General features: G+C 42.4%; 3 protein-coding genes across 3 annotated transcripts; 1 reads left to right on the forward strand and 2 right to left on the reverse strand.

Moving 5' to 3' along the window:
- Nucleotides 1–78: 78 nt before the first annotated feature.
- LOC120704048 (U3 small nucleolar RNA-associated protein 21 homolog) lies at nt 79–8,934 on the forward strand. The gene is made up of 19 exons (XM_039988297.1): nt 79–339; nt 788–815; nt 899–999; nt 1,293–1,496; nt 1,598–1,841; nt 2,620–2,795; nt 3,196–3,278; nt 3,363–3,435; nt 3,960–4,025; nt 4,114–4,156; nt 5,192–5,331; nt 5,468–5,680; nt 5,964–6,048; nt 6,131–6,425; nt 6,656–6,911; nt 7,060–7,276; nt 7,540–7,754; nt 8,039–8,194; nt 8,502–8,934. The coding sequence occupies exons 1-18, from the start codon at nt 211–213 to the stop codon at nt 8,186–8,188; spliced, it is 2,718 nt and encodes a 905-aa protein (XP_039844231.1). The 5' UTR covers nt 79–210; the 3' UTR covers nt 8,189–8,194; nt 8,502–8,934.
- Nucleotides 8,935–9,401: 467 nt separating this feature from the next.
- On the reverse strand, nt 9,402–11,835 carry LOC120704049 (amino acid transporter AVT6E-like). Its single transcript, XM_039988298.1, has one exon. The coding sequence runs from the start codon at nt 11,275–11,277 to the stop codon at nt 9,814–9,816; it is 1,464 nt and encodes a 487-aa protein (XP_039844232.1). The 5' UTR covers nt 11,278–11,835; the 3' UTR covers nt 9,402–9,813.
- A 1,525-nt stretch (nt 11,836–13,360) lies between these two features.
- LOC120704050 (protein OS-9 homolog) lies at nt 13,361–16,453 on the reverse strand. Its single transcript, XM_039988299.1, has 8 exons — nt 16,229–16,453; nt 15,832–15,908; nt 15,239–15,439; nt 15,060–15,131; nt 14,382–14,497; nt 14,224–14,290; nt 13,991–14,097; nt 13,361–13,911 (listed from the first exon to the last, which is right to left on the reverse strand). The coding sequence occupies exons 1-8, from the start codon at nt 16,311–16,313 to the stop codon at nt 13,746–13,748; spliced, it is 891 nt and encodes a 296-aa protein (XP_039844233.1). The 5' UTR covers nt 16,314–16,453; the 3' UTR covers nt 13,361–13,745.
- Between the last annotated feature and the right edge of the window lie 1,061 nt (nt 16,454–17,514).

Below are 17,514 nucleotides of genomic sequence, written 5' to 3' on the forward strand. Positions count from 1 at the left end.
GCCCAGCCCCCCGTCGCAACAGCTCCCCCGCGCCCGCAACCCGGCCCATCTCCACGGCCAACCCACTACCCACCCCGTTCCCCGCCTCCCGCCGCCGCTTTGCCTTCGACTTCCCAAACCCACTCTAAAACCCTCGCCGCCGGCGCGCCCGCCTCGTCTCCTGCGAAGCCAAGCCCTAGAAAAGCGGCCGGAGAGAGAGAGAGAGAGAAGATGGGGATCTTCGAGCCCTTCCGGGCGATCGGGTACATCACGGCGGGCGGCGTGCCCTTCTCCGTGCAGCGCCTCGGCAGCGAGACATTCGTCACCGTCAGCGTCGGCAAGGCCTTCCACGTCTACAACGTAAGCCGACACCCTACCAGCACGCTCCCATCCCTTCCGCGGTTGGGAAATTTTGGACAACGTAAGCCGACACCCTACCAGCACGCTCCCATCCCTTCCGCGGTTGGGAAATTTTGGACCAGGAGTCCAGGACTGTGCGTCGAGGTGTCGTGGTTTGGTGTAGCTTGTTTCGGGTGCTTTGCAGGAGCCTATTGCTCTGCCCAATTCATCAGGATTACAAATAGTAGAAGCAAATTGAATATACTAATCGGTAAATGTTTGGAGCTTTTGCGAAGTTCAGAGTTTAGTTGCTGATTGCTCCTAGGGGCTAAATTTAGTCAACCGAGCTGCGTGAATGTTCATTTGAGCCTTACCCTGCATCTGTTCCTCGCATTTCATGCCTCATTTGCAACCGAATCTCACTCTAGGAGTTTGCCAGACTCATCTAATTTTTGCTCTTGTTCTGCAGTGTGCTAAGCTGAATTTGGTTCTAGCTGGTAAGCCTGTTCTTCACGTCCATTCTTCTTTTTTTTAGTGCTACCACTTTTCTTGTGGTTTATGAGTTCTTTATGTTTTGAAGGACCCCAACTTCCCAAGAAGATACGTGCTCTAGCATCCTACAAGGATTATACCTTTGCTGCATATGGAAGTGATATTGCAGTTTTTAAGAGGACTGATCAGGTAAGGAAATTGTTGTGCTACCACCTGAGTTTGTTTTATCTGTCCGCCATTAGTTATATTGCTCTCTGAGGCTGTGCAAACTGATACTTCTTTACTGGAAGCCTTGTGCATCTTTTGTGTTTACAAAGTAGTCGAGACATACTAATATAATGTGGAGTTAGAATTTTCGGATAGTGCTTATGATATTTTCACTTACAAACTTACAAATGGAGATCCATGCATCACCATATATGTCCATCAACTGCTGCTTGGACAAACCTTATTTATGCTCTCTAACAATCACTTTCTATCAGGTGGTTACTTGGAGTAGACATGAAGAAAAGGTCAACATGCTATACCTGTTTGGAGAATATGTTCTTAGTGCAGATGTTAAAGGTAATATATTCATTTGGGCCTTCAAAGGAGCAGAGCCAAACAGTGAGCCGGTTGGAAGCATATCATTGGGAGACAAGTTTACCCCATCCTGTATCATGCATCCTGATACTTATCTAAATAAGGTTCTTGAAGTTATATGAAATTTTGCTTCAGAAATAGTTTGCATTCCAAACCTCATGTGCGCTATGTCTGTATTCTGTTGACAAGTCTGTTTCTACATCAGATAATTGTTGGTAGCGAAGAAGGCCCCTTGCAGCTTTGGAATATCAGCACAAAGAAAAAACTATATGATTTCAACGGTTGGGACTCACCAGTTCGCTGTTGTGTTTCCTCACCTGCTTTAGATGTAGTTGCTGTTGGATGCTCTGATGGGACAGTTCATGTTCATAATATACGATATGATGAAGAATTGATGTCTTTCAACCATCAAATTCGTGGTGCTGTGACTGCACTGTCATTTCGAACAGGTGACTTGATAAATATTGTTGAGTAGAATCTTTCTTACTGCATGTAGTCAGACCAGACTTTTAGAAGAACTGCAAAAATCATTTCTGGTTCATTGTTCCGTACTTGTTAGTTCAAGGCCTAAACTTCTGTTCTTTAATATGAATCATTATTATTATACCGAACACTAGTTGACATGCCACCCAATTCATTAATACCTTATTAGGTCCAGCTCAACTAGTATATACTTACTATTGTTGACAATGTGGTTTTTGCATTTTGTGATTGTTTGGAGATGTACTAAGCTTGAACAAGCTTATAACAATACAATTATGGAGCCAACATTTAAGTTAATATGGAAACACATCTGCATTTTTTGATAAATTGCCTAGGTACTTTGAGCATGTTTCGTTCATGTATAAGCGCGTCATGACTAAGCTTAGGCAAGTGTGCCATGCCAAAGATTTTGTGGTGAAAAATCAGCTGCCACAACTGGGGCAAACTTGGGCAAGAAACTGAGCCCATGACATGTGGGATAGGTGCTAAAGAAGGTTTGGTGCACCAAATATGTGGCAGTGAACCAAACAATTAGCTAAGATACTGTGGCACGACAATACTGTGGTGTGGCAATTTCTGGCAGCAAACGATGCATGCCCCAGCCATCAAGAATCTTATTTCTTGTTCTTTTGGTTATGGATGTCTTACGTCTACCATTTCAGTAACATGAAAATTGCATTATTGCAATATTACCACTTTAGTGTCTCAAACTTAGTGTTCTTTCCTAAATTTGTCTTTCCTCAGATGGGCAACCACTTCTTGCCTCTGGAGGTTCTTCTGGCGTTATTAGCATATGGAATCTTGAGAAGAAACGTCTGCATTCAGTGATTAGGGAGGCCCATGATGGCTCTATTGTTTCGCTTCATTTCTTTGCCAATGAACCTGTTCTGATGAGCTCAGCTGCTGATAATTCAATTAAAGTGAGTGTAACTATTTCTGCTTTCAACTAGCTTTCTCGGCACCTTACTGATGATGCTAGTCCAATTTAATGTAAACTTTTGTATACTTTATCTTCCCAATGCTTCAGTGCACTGAAATAATACAGACCATTATGCCTCAAACCTAGTTCTATTTTTCCTGCACGTTTGCAATATTTGAATGTTGGTCTGCGTCATCTATTTTGTTGGGGTGGCGGCAGCAAGTATCTTCCTTCTAGCAACTAGGATCCAGCTTGATAGCTGCTTATAAGTGCTGTGAAGTGTGAACAAAATAGCCAAGAAACAAACTTACAAGTTCCTTCACAATCACCTACAATTGTCTTAGCTACTAAATTGCTAATCGCCTCATTTAACCTTCAAGTCCTGATCTAATATGCACCAGATGTGGATATTCGATAATAATGATGGAGATGCTCGTCTGTTACGGTTTCGAAGTGGTCACAGTGCTCCACCTAGATGCATAAGGTGACAACTGGCCTCCAATTTGTGCTTCATCTTTTGCTTCCAATCACTTTTGCTCTTGCTGAGTCAACCTATTTTTATTTTTAGATTCTATGGCAATGGAAAATGCATCTTATCTGCCGGTCAAGATCGTGCCTTTCGTCTTTTCTCAGTTGTCCAGGTAACCAGTTGCATCTTATGTTTGCTGTACTTTTTTAATAAGAAAATGTGATTTATAATCTAGCAGGAGTAAATTTTCCTTTTGTTTCATATAGACACCATTTTTATCGTCTAATTCAATTATCACTTGATAAAAATCATATATAATTCCACCATGCTAAGTCAGGTGGCTTATTATTGTTGCAGTAGATTCACAAGCTTCTGATTAGTGTTTTGATCGTCCAATATAAGTTTCGTGTTTGCTTATATTTGGGCATTCATCATAAAATAAAATCAAGTTAATTAAAAATTACAAGTTGTTCAGTTGGCAATAATTTTAACATAATCTACATAGTTGAACAAGATAGTACGGAGCGAAAGTTGCATTTTCTCTTCATGTTGTTTTCTGGTGTGTTCTATTGAGTGAATGAAAATTCTTGTCACTAGATGGTTATACAGATTCCTGCGTGTTTTTCTTCTTACATTGCATTGCTACTTGTCCTAGACAGAAACTAATATTCTCGTTGTTGAATCCTCTCTTAACAGGATCAACAAAGTAGAGAACTTTCTCAGCGGCATGTCACAAAAAGAGCAAAGAGGCTTAGAGTAAAGGTGCAAATCTGGTTTTTCTTCAGTTATTGCATTCAAATTCTTTTATCTTTACTTATTCAGGGTGTTGAAAAGTTCCCTGTTTCTGCAGGAGGAAGAGATCAAGCTAAAACCAGTTATTACATTTGACTGTGGTACTGTTTTAGTTTCTTGCAGCATTTCTGAATGTATTTGGTAATCTTGTATAGATTATGTGTTTTTGCTTAGGAATGCTTTTGATGTATTTGGGCATACAAAATCAAGAGAAAGAGCAATGATTTTTTCGGTGTTAAGACATAACATACCGGCAGCCCAGTTTACCCTGCTACTGCTAGTATTGATCATAGACTTATATTTCATTAAAAATCTGTATTTCTGGACCTTCATCACATTATATGATATTCTTTGCATCTATTACCAAATTTGGATATTTAAGAAAAGGACATGAGAGCAGTAGCTGAACTACTAGTCAACTGGAGAAACTGTAAAAGTAGGAAGTGCCTTATGCTACCTGTTTCGTAGGACAAACCTCATCATCACTGGCGGAGCCAAGTGTGGGCCAAAGTGGGCCACGGCCCCCCCTTGCCATGCAAAAAATCCATTAGATGAATAGTAGTTTTGACACTGTTTATTGGTTTAGCACCTCAATTACAAAGGTCGCCCCCCCCCCCCCTAATTCTTTGATCTGGCTCCACCACTGCTCATCATCCCATATTGTAGTCACTTATAGGCCCATTGGAATGTTATGATCGTGCTGCTAAGGTCTTATGACTTGGCAAAGAAATCATGACCTCTGATGGTTTCCAGTTGGCGCCTTTCAGTATCGGCTATCATGTTTTTTATATTGCATCAAAGCAGGCAATGGGCAGACATGTTGGCTAAGGCTTTCTTGACACTGTAAATGCTATCCTGAAAAATATTTACATGTCAATTTTGATTCTGGTAATATGCTTGTTTTTTATGCAACAAAACTTGCTAAATGTGGCGATTATCTACCACACCTGCCACAACTAATGCCACCACCACACACGCTATCACCTCAACGGATTTGTAAAATTTGTGTGATATATTAGTGTACATCTTGGACCTGTTCACAAATTGCCGTGTCTTTGTTTATATTTTTGTATAATCTGTCTTCTGTTTATATATATTTCTGTACAAATTTAAATGAGGAAACCCTCTTTTTTCAGCTGAGATACGTGCACGTGACTGGTGTAATGTTGTTACGTGCCACATGGATACTCCACAGGCATATGTATGGCGTCTTCAGAACTTTGTTATTGGTGAACATATTCTAACACCATCATCAGGCACTGAGACACCGATCAAGGTAATGCTTGTTTTTGTAGTTTGCATCTATGAAACTTTAATTGTAGAGTAGACAGTGTGACTTCTAAGACTCAAGATCAACTACTAAAAATGTTTCCCAATTTGTTTCTGTATTTTTCATTTTACTTTTGTGGCAGGCCTGTGTGATAAGTGCATGTGGTAATTTTACTATCTTGGGCACTGAAGGTGGTTGGATCGAAAAATTTAACCTTCAATCAGGGATTAGTCGTGGTAGTTACATCGACACTTCATTGGCAAGGCAATGTGCACATGATGGAGAAGTTGTTGGGTTAGCTTGCGATGCTACAAATGGCTCTCTGATTAGTGCTGGATACCATGGTGATATTAAGGTATTGCCTTCTCTGTTGTACTGTAGCGCATAAGTAAGCAGCATCTGCTTTAAGGAGCAGTTTGTGCTTTGTCCTTTCGTGTCCTATATGCTGGTTGAATTTTTTCCTTAACTGCTTTTAGTCTCATTCAATAAAACTATTCCATATAGTCCTACAATCAAGGATAATTGTGTATGCTTCAACTTTTTTTCATCAATTTCCTTACATTTGAATCTCATTACAAGTCTTGAGTGAAATTTCCACCATGATTGCTTTAATAACCATAGAATCGTCTATCTTGCAGGTGTGGGATTTTAAAACATGCAAGCTAAAATCCAGACTGGATGTTGGTAAATCTGTCACTAAAATCGCATACCACCGGGCAAATGGTATAGTATCTGTTCAGCATATTTGGTTATTCCCATGTAGAGTTTTTCCAGATGAATAATAACTATTTGCTATTTATGGCAGGTATTCTTGCAACCGTAGTAGATGATATGGTACTAATATTGTTTGATACGGTGGCCATGAAAATGGTTCGTAGATTTGAAGGACATACAGACCGAATCACTGATTTGTGCTTCAGTGAAGATGGAAAATGGCTCATCTCATCTAGTATGGATGGGACTCTTAGGATATGGGACATCAGTTTAGCGAGGCAGATAGATGCGATGCATGTTGACATATCTATAACGTCTCTGTCTATGTCTCCTAACATGGATGTGTTGGCTACCACACATGTTGATCAAAATGGCGTCTACCTCTGGTAGGATTCTGTTGCATCTCCTTTTGCTTACCGTGTTATGTATAGTCTCTGTTTATTATATATATACTTTGGAAAAAAGATACCATAATCCAGCTTGTGCAATCTGGTTTAGGCAACTAGATATTAGTACTATCAGCTCGTCCCATTTCAACATATGCACCGATCTTAAATTCTGTTTTCTTCCATATTTTGACCTCATATATTCTTATACTTCTATTATATATTGCCAGGGTTAATCAATCTTTGTTCTCGACCTCAACAAATATTGAAAATTATGCAAGTGGGAAACATGTCCGGAATGTATGTTTGCCAGCTGTTTCATCAGCAGAAAGATCTGAGGAAGAGCAAGCTCGTGATTCAGGAGACTCAAATCAGTCAAATATTAAACCTTTTGTCATATTGGATCATCAAATACCAAATCTGATCACCCTTTCCTTGCTTCCAAGGAGTCAATGGCAAAGTTTGACAAATCTTGATATTATAAAGGTAACAGCTTGTTCCATTCTATGCATCAAGTTTCAACATTACTGACAAACTATGTGGCCTGGCCTGTATTACTGCTTTACTTTTTGGTATGGCTGTTTTGTATTGTAAAAATAGATTAAAAGGCTCATTATTGATATTTTGTCTTTAGGTTCGGAATAAACCAATTGAGCCGCCTAAGAAACCTGAGAAGGCACCTTTCTTCTTACCCTCTGTTCCATCCCTTTCTGGGGAGATATTGTTTGAGCCCCCTGCCAGCAATAAAGAAACAGACAGCAGTACCACTGAGAACACAAACCATAAGAAGATGGCTGAACTCTCCTCTCAATTCAGTCATCTTTTACAATCTTGTGGAGAAACAAAGAACTGTAAGTATTTATGTGTATTCTTGCTCAAGTAAAAAAAAAACTCCTTAATTAAACTTGGGAATTTAGCTAATAAATGAGACTTTGAGATGTTGCTGTCATACAGTCTTATTATTGTTCAAATACTTTACTGGTGTTTCTTTTCTGTCTATAATACCATCATATACAGCCAGAAAAAGGCCATATATTCTACGGTGATACATTCTGTGTTGCTTCTGGTGATGTGGTGGATTGTTATAAGAGCTGACCTTGAATCTGGTTTGCAGATTCGGCTTTTACTGACTACATGAAAGGCCTGTCGCCCGCATCTTTAGACATGGAACTACGACTACTACAGATAATAGATGATGAAGAGTCAGAAGATCTGGAGCAGAGACCTGAGCTTCAGTCTATTTCATCTCTGTTGGATTATTTCATTCATGAGCTTTCCTGCAGGAATAACTTTGAGTTTGTCCAGGCTATTCTTAAATTATTTCTGAAGGTATGTGACATTTTTATTCTTCGGGCTGGTCTAAAAGTATTTTCAGAGGCATATGTATTAGAGTATATTTGGGATATCTCTATAATAGGTAGGTTAGGATTGTATCCGGACTCTACCATACTGTAGGAGAGGCTTGCCCTCCAAGTCATGTACCCCAATATATACCGGCCTAAGCCTCAATGCAATACATCCCATTATACAGAATCCTATTCCTCTACAATGTGCATATCTTAACCCGTCAAGTTTGTACTTAGAATAGATATATATATATTTCTTGGAAGCAGATACATGGTGAAACAATACGGCGACACTCAACTCTTCAGAGCAAAGTAAAGAAGCTCCTTGAGGTCCAGAGCTTAGTTTGGCAGAAGATCGACAAGATGTTTCAGGGTGCACGATGCATGGTTACATTCCTCAGCAATTCACAGTTTTAGTGGCAGGTGGGCTGCTCACCATTCACTTTGTCATATGGGTTAGCTTCATTAACTGGATGGTTAAAATTTGACCTGCCCTTTTCTTACAAGACATTATTATGTTGTATTACTTAGTTTGGAGCAAGAATATTTCTAGGGCTCAACTCAGCTTGGAGCTAGAATATTTTCGGATCTTAGCTCAGCAAGATCGTAGTCATCTAGTTTTTTTTTATTTTGAAAAGCTTCTGGTTTATTTATATACAGTTGTGAAAAGATTGCTTCTTCATGCAGCTGTCTTCAATAGATAACATTTTATTCTCTTGCACCCAAATAGGTCCAATCTCTACATACTGAGGCATACCTTAGTCATTGAAAGGAATCTTGGCCTCCACAACTGGCAGGGTGATGATATGGATGGAGTCTTTAAGATGAAAGGAAAAGGACTCTCCCAAAATTGTCTCAAGGGTGGTAAAATTTAAATTGTCCGTATGAGATCCTGGAGCATGTAAACTGAGCAGTGTCCGTGGCTGTTGTACCATTCTCCTTAACCACTTTGTCACAACAGTGAAGCTGCAAGGAGTCCGCTTGATAACGAAACTGTTGGCTACCAAAACTGCTCCAGATCATTGTGTAACAATTTTGTAGTTTTATAGTTGTTTACTGTGCTCTTGTAGCAAGTTGGTGTATCAACACTGGTTTACAAGAAATCTGAAGGGTTACCACTGTTGCTAATCGAGTATAATTCCCCTGTGGGAGTTTCATTTCCATTCTAGCTATCACAAATAGTGTTCATATTATCTTGCATTTCAGGTGAGAACATCCGAAGCGTAGCAAAATTTGCAAATATATAATGGAGGTTGGAGGCCCTATGTAGAAGCTTTTAATAATCTTTAAAAGAAAACTCAACTATATGTGATGTCATTTTGTACAGCAATGTAATATTTCAAGAGCAAACTAAGATCCCGTTTGTGAGAGAACCAAAAAGAGAGATCCAGGGTTTAAGCGTAGCTTTGTTGAACCTTAAGTTTTTAGTGTTGAGAACTGTTATGTAATGTTTTTATTTAACTTGCAACAGTTAGGGTGTTCGCAACTTGCAAGGTCTCGTATATACGGTCCTGAAAAATGCTGAACATTCAAAACATCAGGCTGATCGGAAAATCTTCAATAAAAAATGTCTAAGTATCAACCTCTAAAGTTCATGCATAAAACTGCAGATGCTGAAAATTTCATGAAAGGACAGAAAACATCTTGTGTCATTGTGGATATGAGTTCCCATATGAAAATTCTGTAGGAATCGTATGTTCCAAACAGTGCTAACATTCATCTCGTAGAGATGCTCAAGGTACAAGTGAACTGGATTCTTGTGTTGCCTTTATCAAAAAAAATAACTCCAGGACCCTCGTAAATTGTTACATAAAAAAATCTGGTATAAAGTACAAAAAAGAATTCTCTTAAGAACTGTTCCATGATGCACCTCAGAAGGTAAAGAGACTGTATCTGAGATCCTGTGGTTCTCTCGAATAGTATCATAGCTGACTACTGTATAATGACCATGCTTACACAATCTCCGTCTCTTGTTGTAAGACACCATGTCATGGTGTACAGATTCATCTAACCTAGCTACCAATTTGTTCATCTTCGTGAGATCACTCAGACTTACTCTTCAGGGTGTATACATTTCCGACAACTCCGATGACGCTAACGACTATGGACAGCCCCAGCAACCCAAGTGACAGGAGCCTCTCTCCATGCCCCAAGCGGTTCCCTTCCTTGTCCAGCCTTAATGCCACCAGGGCCGGGAACATGAACCCCAATGCCAGCCCAGTTGTTGCACCGGTGAACTTGAAGGCCATCCAGATGTTGGGTATCATCGTTGAGCCAAGGTAGATGAGCGCCAGTAGAAGAACTGTCAATGTGAGTGTCTTCTTCCTGCTAGGGGTAGCCAGCTCCCCAAATATCAGCGAGTCCACAGTCTGTCTTAGTGAGAAGTGGACAACAGGGAACACAAGGACCAGGTGGATGACATAACCAATCCTGACGATGTAGTTGAGGACTGAGCTGAATCTGATCCCGAGATCCTTGTCGAAGTTGGTGAGAACGTCGGACTCCGTATCGTCGCCGAACAAGAGGTAGCCAGAGAGAGCAGTCAGGGCATATACCACAACGCATAGCACTGTGCTGATCCTCCCAACCTTGTACATATTCTGGGGTGTCTTCTCCTTGAGTTCATTGTAGATTGGCTGGACATTGAAATGGCAGATGTAGGCATTCGTCATGATAGGTATCACGACAAGCAGGTCTAGCATCGCCGCTCTTGAGCTGAAATCTGGCCCCATCCTCGGCATGCTGATCTTGCCCTCGGCAATCTTGATCAAGGCAATGATGCAGGAGACAACCACAAACACAACAGCAAGGGCAACCGATGCGGCAGATGACAAGCTCAGTGAGTCAATCTTTTCAAGTGCACACAATGGCGCAAGGAAGATCACAAGAACCACCAAGATCAGCAGCTTCCGGTTATCCCACTCCCCATGGCCAATCAACTGATCCATGACGCCAATGTGCTTCAGCGACCCGGACATCACATCTCCGATGATGATTAGGTACACCACTAGGACTCCAGCATTGTTGATGATGACACACATCTGCGCCACGATGCTCGCCGGCCGGCCCAGTGCCCGGTGCACTACCTCGCCGTATGAAAGGGCTCGGCAGTGTGCCGAGAACCTCACTAGCAGCTCGACGGTGATCTCGGAGAGGACCCCCATGACGAGGATCGCGACAAGCCCGACGGCAACGCCGAGCACCTTCATGGTGGCGGGGAGCGCCATAATGCCGGCCCCGATGATGGAGGTAGCGAGGTTGAACACCGCAGCGGGTACGCTTGACCCCTCCGGCGGCCCGGCGGGGCCGTCGCCGATGAGCGGGAGTTCGTCGTGCTCCCCGCCACCGCCGCCGTCCTCGAGCTCGCCCAAGAACGAATCTTGCTTGGAGATCTTGGCGTGGCCGTTGAGGACGACGCCATTGGTGGCGGCGCTGGATTTGGTCCCGTTGGATTGGAGCTCGATGGAAGGGGAGGTCAATGGGAGCGCCGAGTAATTCGTGTTCATCTCGCCTCTTGGCGCATCAAAGATGGATCAGAGAGCCACGAACAATATGGAAAATTCTTGGCAAAAGAGAATACGAAGGGAGGAACAGGATCCCAATGTCTAATTCGGACACGAATGGAAGGGAACACGTACCCAATCTACAGCTCCAAGAGCAAAATCGCTGCAGAAAGGGGAGGAGAAATCTGGGTATCTACCTATTGTCAGGGGGGTTGAGTTGAGATCTCAGAAGATATGGCGGGCAATGGCGATTCTTGCGGCGCAAAGCACCTTGCTTTTCTTCTAACCCTTCTCCTTGCGAGATTTGGAAGCCAAAAATAATCCTCTCTGTGGAGAAGAGATTGGAGGATACAACCGCGGAAGAAGATAACCGCAGGGATGAATGGGCTGGGAGCAGCAAGGGGGATTGGATTGAGAGGGAACCTGGGGCGTTGAACTGTGGAGAGTGAGATCTGAGTTTTATCTCTCTTGTTTATTTCTAAAATCTTTTGTTTATTTCCACTCTTTCCCCCTGTTCTTGCTTCTCCCCGATTAAAGTATCTCTCAAACTCGAGAGCACAGTCAATTTACGTTAATTCCGAGTACGGATGGCTACACCGACCATGTGAACTCCCGTGTCGCCTCGTATATAATCCATGACGTGTGGGCCCAGAATTACGTGGGTCCACGTGACAGTGGGAGGGTAGGCTGGTGACGCGTGAGCATTTGCCTAGCTCGACATGGGACGCGTGCGGCCACATGGGAGATGGGGGTCGCGCGGATACAGCTCTTCGATCTGATTGGCCGGCAATCCGGAGTCGGAGCGGGACCCGCTTGCTGGCTACTAGTGCTACCTACCGTCTGGCCCACCTGTCTGTGAGTAGAAATATCATTCCTCTGTGTCTCTGGTAGAACAGTTCATCTAAACTTAAGACCTTCCATCATGTGGTGTCACGGACTGAAATTTTATATGTTGTTTGAAGCAAACTTATATTTGGAGATGAAGAACTTTTCAAAAAAAAATATTTGGAGATGAAGCAAAGGCTTAAGATTTATTTTTCTTTCTTAATGTGGCTATGGATCCTCTCTCTTCAAAAGAAAATGCCACTTCAACCTTTCCTCCTGCCAGTTGTATGAATATGAATATTTGTCTCCTATACATTTCCAAACCATTTTAGTTTTTTTTTCCCTTGAATTTTTCTTCTTGTGAGGTCCTGTTAATTGACACACAAGGAAGTATTCAAAGTCTTTCGGTTCACACGCCACCATCATTTCACACACGCAACAAGTTGATTGTTGAAGATGTCTTCAGTTGACCGAGTACAGCTCGAAATTCCTTCGCGGCAGCATAAAAGTATCAAGGAGATCGTCTTGTTTGACCAAGCAGACTGTCTTGGTGTCCACCCGCAGCAATTGCATGCGAATTCTCCTCAGCAACATTCGGGCGATCAATTTTAACTAATGTGTTGTGAGGTGAAAATTCTGTGTGTACATTCATCTCAAAGAAAGGTTTTATATTAGTTGATCATGTGGTCCAAATTAGAAGTTTGCACACAGGGGGCAAAGCTAGAGCTAACACGAGAAGGGGGGGGTGCACCATTAGCTCTAGGTTGCTCTAAAGGGTGCATAGATTATATTTTTGAGGGTGCATAAGTGGTGAAAATTTGATTGTAACAAGTGTATTTTATTTTTTCCGTGGGTGCATTGGCACCCACTCCTCCCTACCTAGCTTCGCGCCCTGTGTTGCACGGTTGCACGAAGAGGTTGGTTTGCACCTGATACGTTACCTTTATATTATAAGTTTTATTTAGATTAAACTTAATTAGATGATGAAAATGTATTTTAAGAAACATACCTATTTCCAAACACCAATTTTTCAGGGTGTGCGAGCTGATGTGTTTTCCGAGCACTGAAGCACATGCTCATCAGGCTTATGCATTACCAAGACATCCCAAATATTAAATAACTTGGCCCTCTGATTTGCCTTGATCTGCACTAGAAGATCAGGTGCCTTTGTTTTCTAAGCACTTTTAACACACGCCTCGTACATGCTTTTAGTGGGATTTGCAAGTGTACCACTGTAAAATTGCCAACGAAGATGATCATGTCATCCTAACAATTAGAGAATTCTCTCTGGGCACTGAAAAGATCCCAACTTACAGTTACAGGTGATTGTTCCCCACGCTACGGAAATAATACTTTCTAAAAAAGTTGCTCTGACATCCACCTTTCAAGATTGCAGCAATCCATTTTATAGACATTTCAAGCAAATGTTAGTGTCTCAAAATTGTTTCTTTACTAATACAGAGAAACTCTCTTCCTTCGTAATCCTCCCCTATATGCTTTGTAGACAGTAATCTCAGCCTGCTTTACATGGAGCACCATGTGCCACTGCAGGGTTTCATGGGACAGTAAAGATAGTGTTCTCAGTTGCCACTGCGCCTCCAAAATAATTGTTTCTTCTACATCAGACATACTTTATTGGAGGGAAGTCAAGTGGCATAAGCTGTGAAACCATGAAGTTCATCCTGATCAGGAATGATGGAGATCTGCGCTTCTTTTGGCAGCGAGTCATCGTCCACAATGACAGTTGATTCTGTTTCAGTAGGCAACTCGTTGCAGTGGATGGAGAGGTTGCGTTTTTCTTGATGGAACAGCCTGCAAGCAGAACAGGATAATGAACTCAATTGCAAAGATAGAGATTGCTATATTTTAGGAGGAGAATGTTAGCACATACGGGTTTTTGCAAAGCATCGGGCTTTGAATTGTTACAACATATTTGCAGGAAGAGATCTCCTTGATCGAACTGATCAGGACAGTGGGTTCCGAGCAGACAAATCTAACCTGTAGGAAGAAGGCAGGGTGTGCACAGTCAAATGTACTGAAATGGATACTTTGATACTGTAGTAAAAATTGCTTTACTTAGAAGCAAAACTTATAATAGATTTCTAGTGTTCGTTTTTTCCTCACCTCAGTCTCCCGGGGTATGTCTGTGAGATCACATACAGTCCCATTTGTGTACAAGTGGACATGATATCTGCAACAGCAGAAATTCATTCAAGTGAGCTTTGAACCCTGATATACTATGCTGCTCCTCTTTAAACTTTGAAGAGATTTTAGTACAGCACCTCCTAGAAGTATCTTTGACATGATGGTCATCGTCAGCGAATTCAGACGTGCTATTTTCATGGTAAGCAATAGTTGCATCATCATCATATTCACCTAGAACATATTCTTGAATAAGCTTCAGGAAAAGAAACGAAATTAGCATGGCATTTATAGATGTTTAGCAACTTTAGACTACATATATGACAACGACAAACTATAAAATACTCCCTCCGTACATGAAAAGGAAGTCGTTTTGAGTTTGTCTTAAGTCAAATATTTTAAACTTTGACTATAAATATTTTTTTTGTTGAGTTTGAAAATATGAAAGCAATGTAAGTAGATTCATCTTGAAATGTAGTTTCATAAAAGTATATATTGACTATTTTATAAATTTTTTCTAGCAAAAATATATTGGTCAAAGTTGTTTTTGGAGACTGTGTCGATGTCTGAAACAACTTCCTTTACCAACTTGGAGGGAGTATAGTACAACACTGAAGTTACATTTACCATTATTCAAAGAAACGGACAAGTATTTAATTTTCTTCAGTTTAACTCAGTTTAGAACTTGTTTCTCCAGTTAAAAGCTAGCAAACCTTAGACTTCCCAAGGTTTGTTTGAGATGATGGAAACAAAGATTATCAAATGTACTGTAATTACAAGCCTGAGCCAAAAGAGACTGAAGGGGGAGAAACTCTTACCTTATCACCTTCTACATGAACCTGTCGGATTTTCCCATGATAACAGAACTCATAAGACCACCAACCTTCGTGCTGTGTCAAAATAGCATAATAATCAGAATTCCCCCCTCAGGCACACATGCTCATGACCAAGAATTCCTTATGTATGCTGGTGCATAAAGAAAGAGTTGTATGCTCACCCTGTAGAAACACTGATCCTTGAGAGGCTCAAGCAGCTCATCTGGCTCCTTTGGCTTAATTCTCCTGTCACTTCCTATTATAACATTAGTTGCATTTTGTGGGAGAATTGACTTCATGGTTTTAGTTTCTTCAACTGGTAGAAAGCACGTATAATGTTTCCCCTCATGGCTAGCCATTGGTACTGATTCCTGGCCATTCTCCTGTTGAATAGACCAAAAATGTTGGGATAAAAGGGTAAGATTTGAATTATGCCAAGCAGCAATTTTTAGACCAAAAATGTAATACGTCTACTCAAATATGATTTTTTTCAGACAAAAATGGTATGAAAATTATATGATTTGGCATTGCCTGAATTATATTCACTTGTCTTTCAAACACAATGACCAATTGCCGTAAAGTCATGAATGAATTATTCACATATATATGTTCAAGAATTACTGGTAAATTTTAATGTAGTCTCAATTACAGTTCACTAGAACCTAACATCCATACGCCCACGCATAATCAACTATGAAAGTGAAGTTACAACAAAAGAAAGCTCTTGCTTTGCTCTAAACAAGGATTCAGATAGAAAATCCATTACAAATCTTACCGGTTGGTAGGGCGAATCAACTGGATGGAACTCTACCCGGTACCTCGGCTCACGCGAACTCCGCCCAAATGGAACACCTGACGATCAGCGGAGAATTCAGGCCAAATCGGTAATCAAGGAAAGCGGGCAGAAGCACGAGTAACAACACAAAACCACCAAGCAATCCATGAGCATATCCAGACGGCACAGACTCAAAAGGGCGAGTCTTTTGTACTACAGGGTTCTAGATCTGGGCAAGAAAGCTGCAGCAATGGGCACCAGGCAACTCGCCAGAATCGACCTACAGCCGGATCGCTTGTTGACTCGAGAGTCGAGTTCGTGAAAGAAGCATGGCAAACACATCGGCGAAGCGGTGGATTCGTTGGGTTTAGCAAGACAACCCGGTACGATTTAGCACCTGAGGCGGTGAAGATCTGGTCGGAGGCGACCGCGCCGGCGACCAGGAAGAGGAGCAGCGCGGACACCCGGCCGGCGAAGCCCATCGGAGACGGCAGGTGGGTCCCAGCTACGCCTCCAAGACCCCTCCGTCGTCAGCACCAGAGGCTTCACGTCGCGGTCGAGCGCCGGCTGGGGGATTGATGCGCCTGCGGCTGCGAGGCTGCGAGCAACGTGTGTGAGCTTTACGCCTTCAGACATCTGGTTTACGCGTTTCCCCTTCGATTACAGAATTTCATGTGCTCCTTGGAGAAACGCTTCTGTAGTCAGTTGGCGGATTCCTACAATCCTCCGCCTTCGCACGTGGTTGCATGTTGCAACATACCGGCTCAAATTGCAGGTAGAGCGAGTTCTAAAATAAGTCCGCTTAGTTGCCATAACTATTTTGATCTATGTAGTTCAGATGCAAATTTTTGGTGGCCCAATGTTGGACAGCCGCAATCCCGTGCTTCGCCAACCGCCGACGTCTGTCGACCGCCTCCGCCTCATCCACCGCATCTGGCCTCCTCCCAGCCATGGCCCACCACTCATCGTTGTCATCCAGCAGCAGCAGCCGCCGCTAACGCCGACGGTCCGAAGGACCAAGGAGCAAGAAGGCCGCCGCCGCCGGGCTTGGAAGAAGAACATTCACGTGCGACAGGAGCTGGACGACGGCGACAACAGTGGCCATGAAAGCAAAGGAATAAGCAGTGGGCAAGTAAGCTAGCTTTGCGGGTCATGCGAAATGTGTGTTCTGTTACTATGTCCACGAAATTAATTTGGTGGCAAGATTTGTGAGTTTGCAGTCAACTGCAACCCGCGCCCCACCTGCAATTTGATACCCTGCGAAGTTGATGAGCGAGCATGAGCTATGTACCAATCTGCAACACCCCTGTGTTAATCATGCTCGCTAATCACAATTTATCTCGCTAATCGTGGACTCAATTCGTCGTTAGTGCTAATCGCGTTCGCTTAGTAAATATCTACTTAGCCGTTTTCGATCTTATTTTTGTCACCGATCCGAGCTTCAAATCAATTTTCGCCCAAAACGAAAGTTGTAGATCTTTCCTTCCTCTACAACTTTTATTTTGACCAAATTTCAAGTTCCTATATGAAATTTGGAGTTTTAGCGGGCCAAACACGAGCCAAAATCGTTCAAACGAGTCAACAGTGAGCTCCAGCGTTTCTATTGTGACGCCCCCGACGCCCATACCGCCGCTGGCCGCCGGCGAGCGACGCCACGCGTCGGCAATCGCGCTCGACCTCAGC

Source organism: Panicum virgatum, chromosome 4K (assembly GCF_016808335.1).
Source record: "Panicum virgatum strain AP13 chromosome 4K, P.virgatum_v5, whole genome shotgun sequence".
Taxonomy (NCBI): Eukaryota; Viridiplantae; Streptophyta; class Magnoliopsida; order Poales; family Poaceae; genus Panicum; species Panicum virgatum.

Excerpts from the sequence above, each read along its gene's own strand:
- LOC120704048 (XM_039988297.1), top strand. The coding sequence starts at position 211 with ATGGGGATCTTCGAGCCCTTCCGGGCGATCGGGTACATCACGGCGGGC. Across the intron at positions 4,026-4,113 it reads CAAAGAGGCTTAGAGTAAAG|GAGGAAGAGATCAAGCTAAA; the intron begins GTGCAAATCTGG and ends CTGTTTCTGCAG. Across the intron at positions 5,332-5,467 it reads GCACTGAGACACCGATCAAG|GCCTGTGTGATAAGTGCATG; the intron begins GTAATGCTTGTT and ends CTTTTGTGGCAG.
- LOC120704049 (XM_039988298.1), bottom strand. The coding sequence starts at position 11,277 with ATGAACACGAATTACTCGGCGCTCCCATTGACCTCCCCTTCCATCGAG.
- LOC120704050 (XM_039988299.1), bottom strand. The coding sequence starts at position 16,313 with ATGGGCTTCGCCGGCCGGGTGTCCGCGCTGCTCCTCTTCCTGGTCGCC. Across the intron at positions 14,098-14,223 it reads ACATACCCCGGGAGACTGAG|GTTAGATTTGTCTGCTCGGA; the intron begins GTGAGGAAAAAA and ends TTCTTCCTACAG. Across the intron at positions 13,912-13,990 it reads CCGATGCTTTGCAAAAACCC|GCTGTTCCATCAAGAAAAAC; the intron begins GTATGTGCTAAC and ends TTCTGCTTGCAG.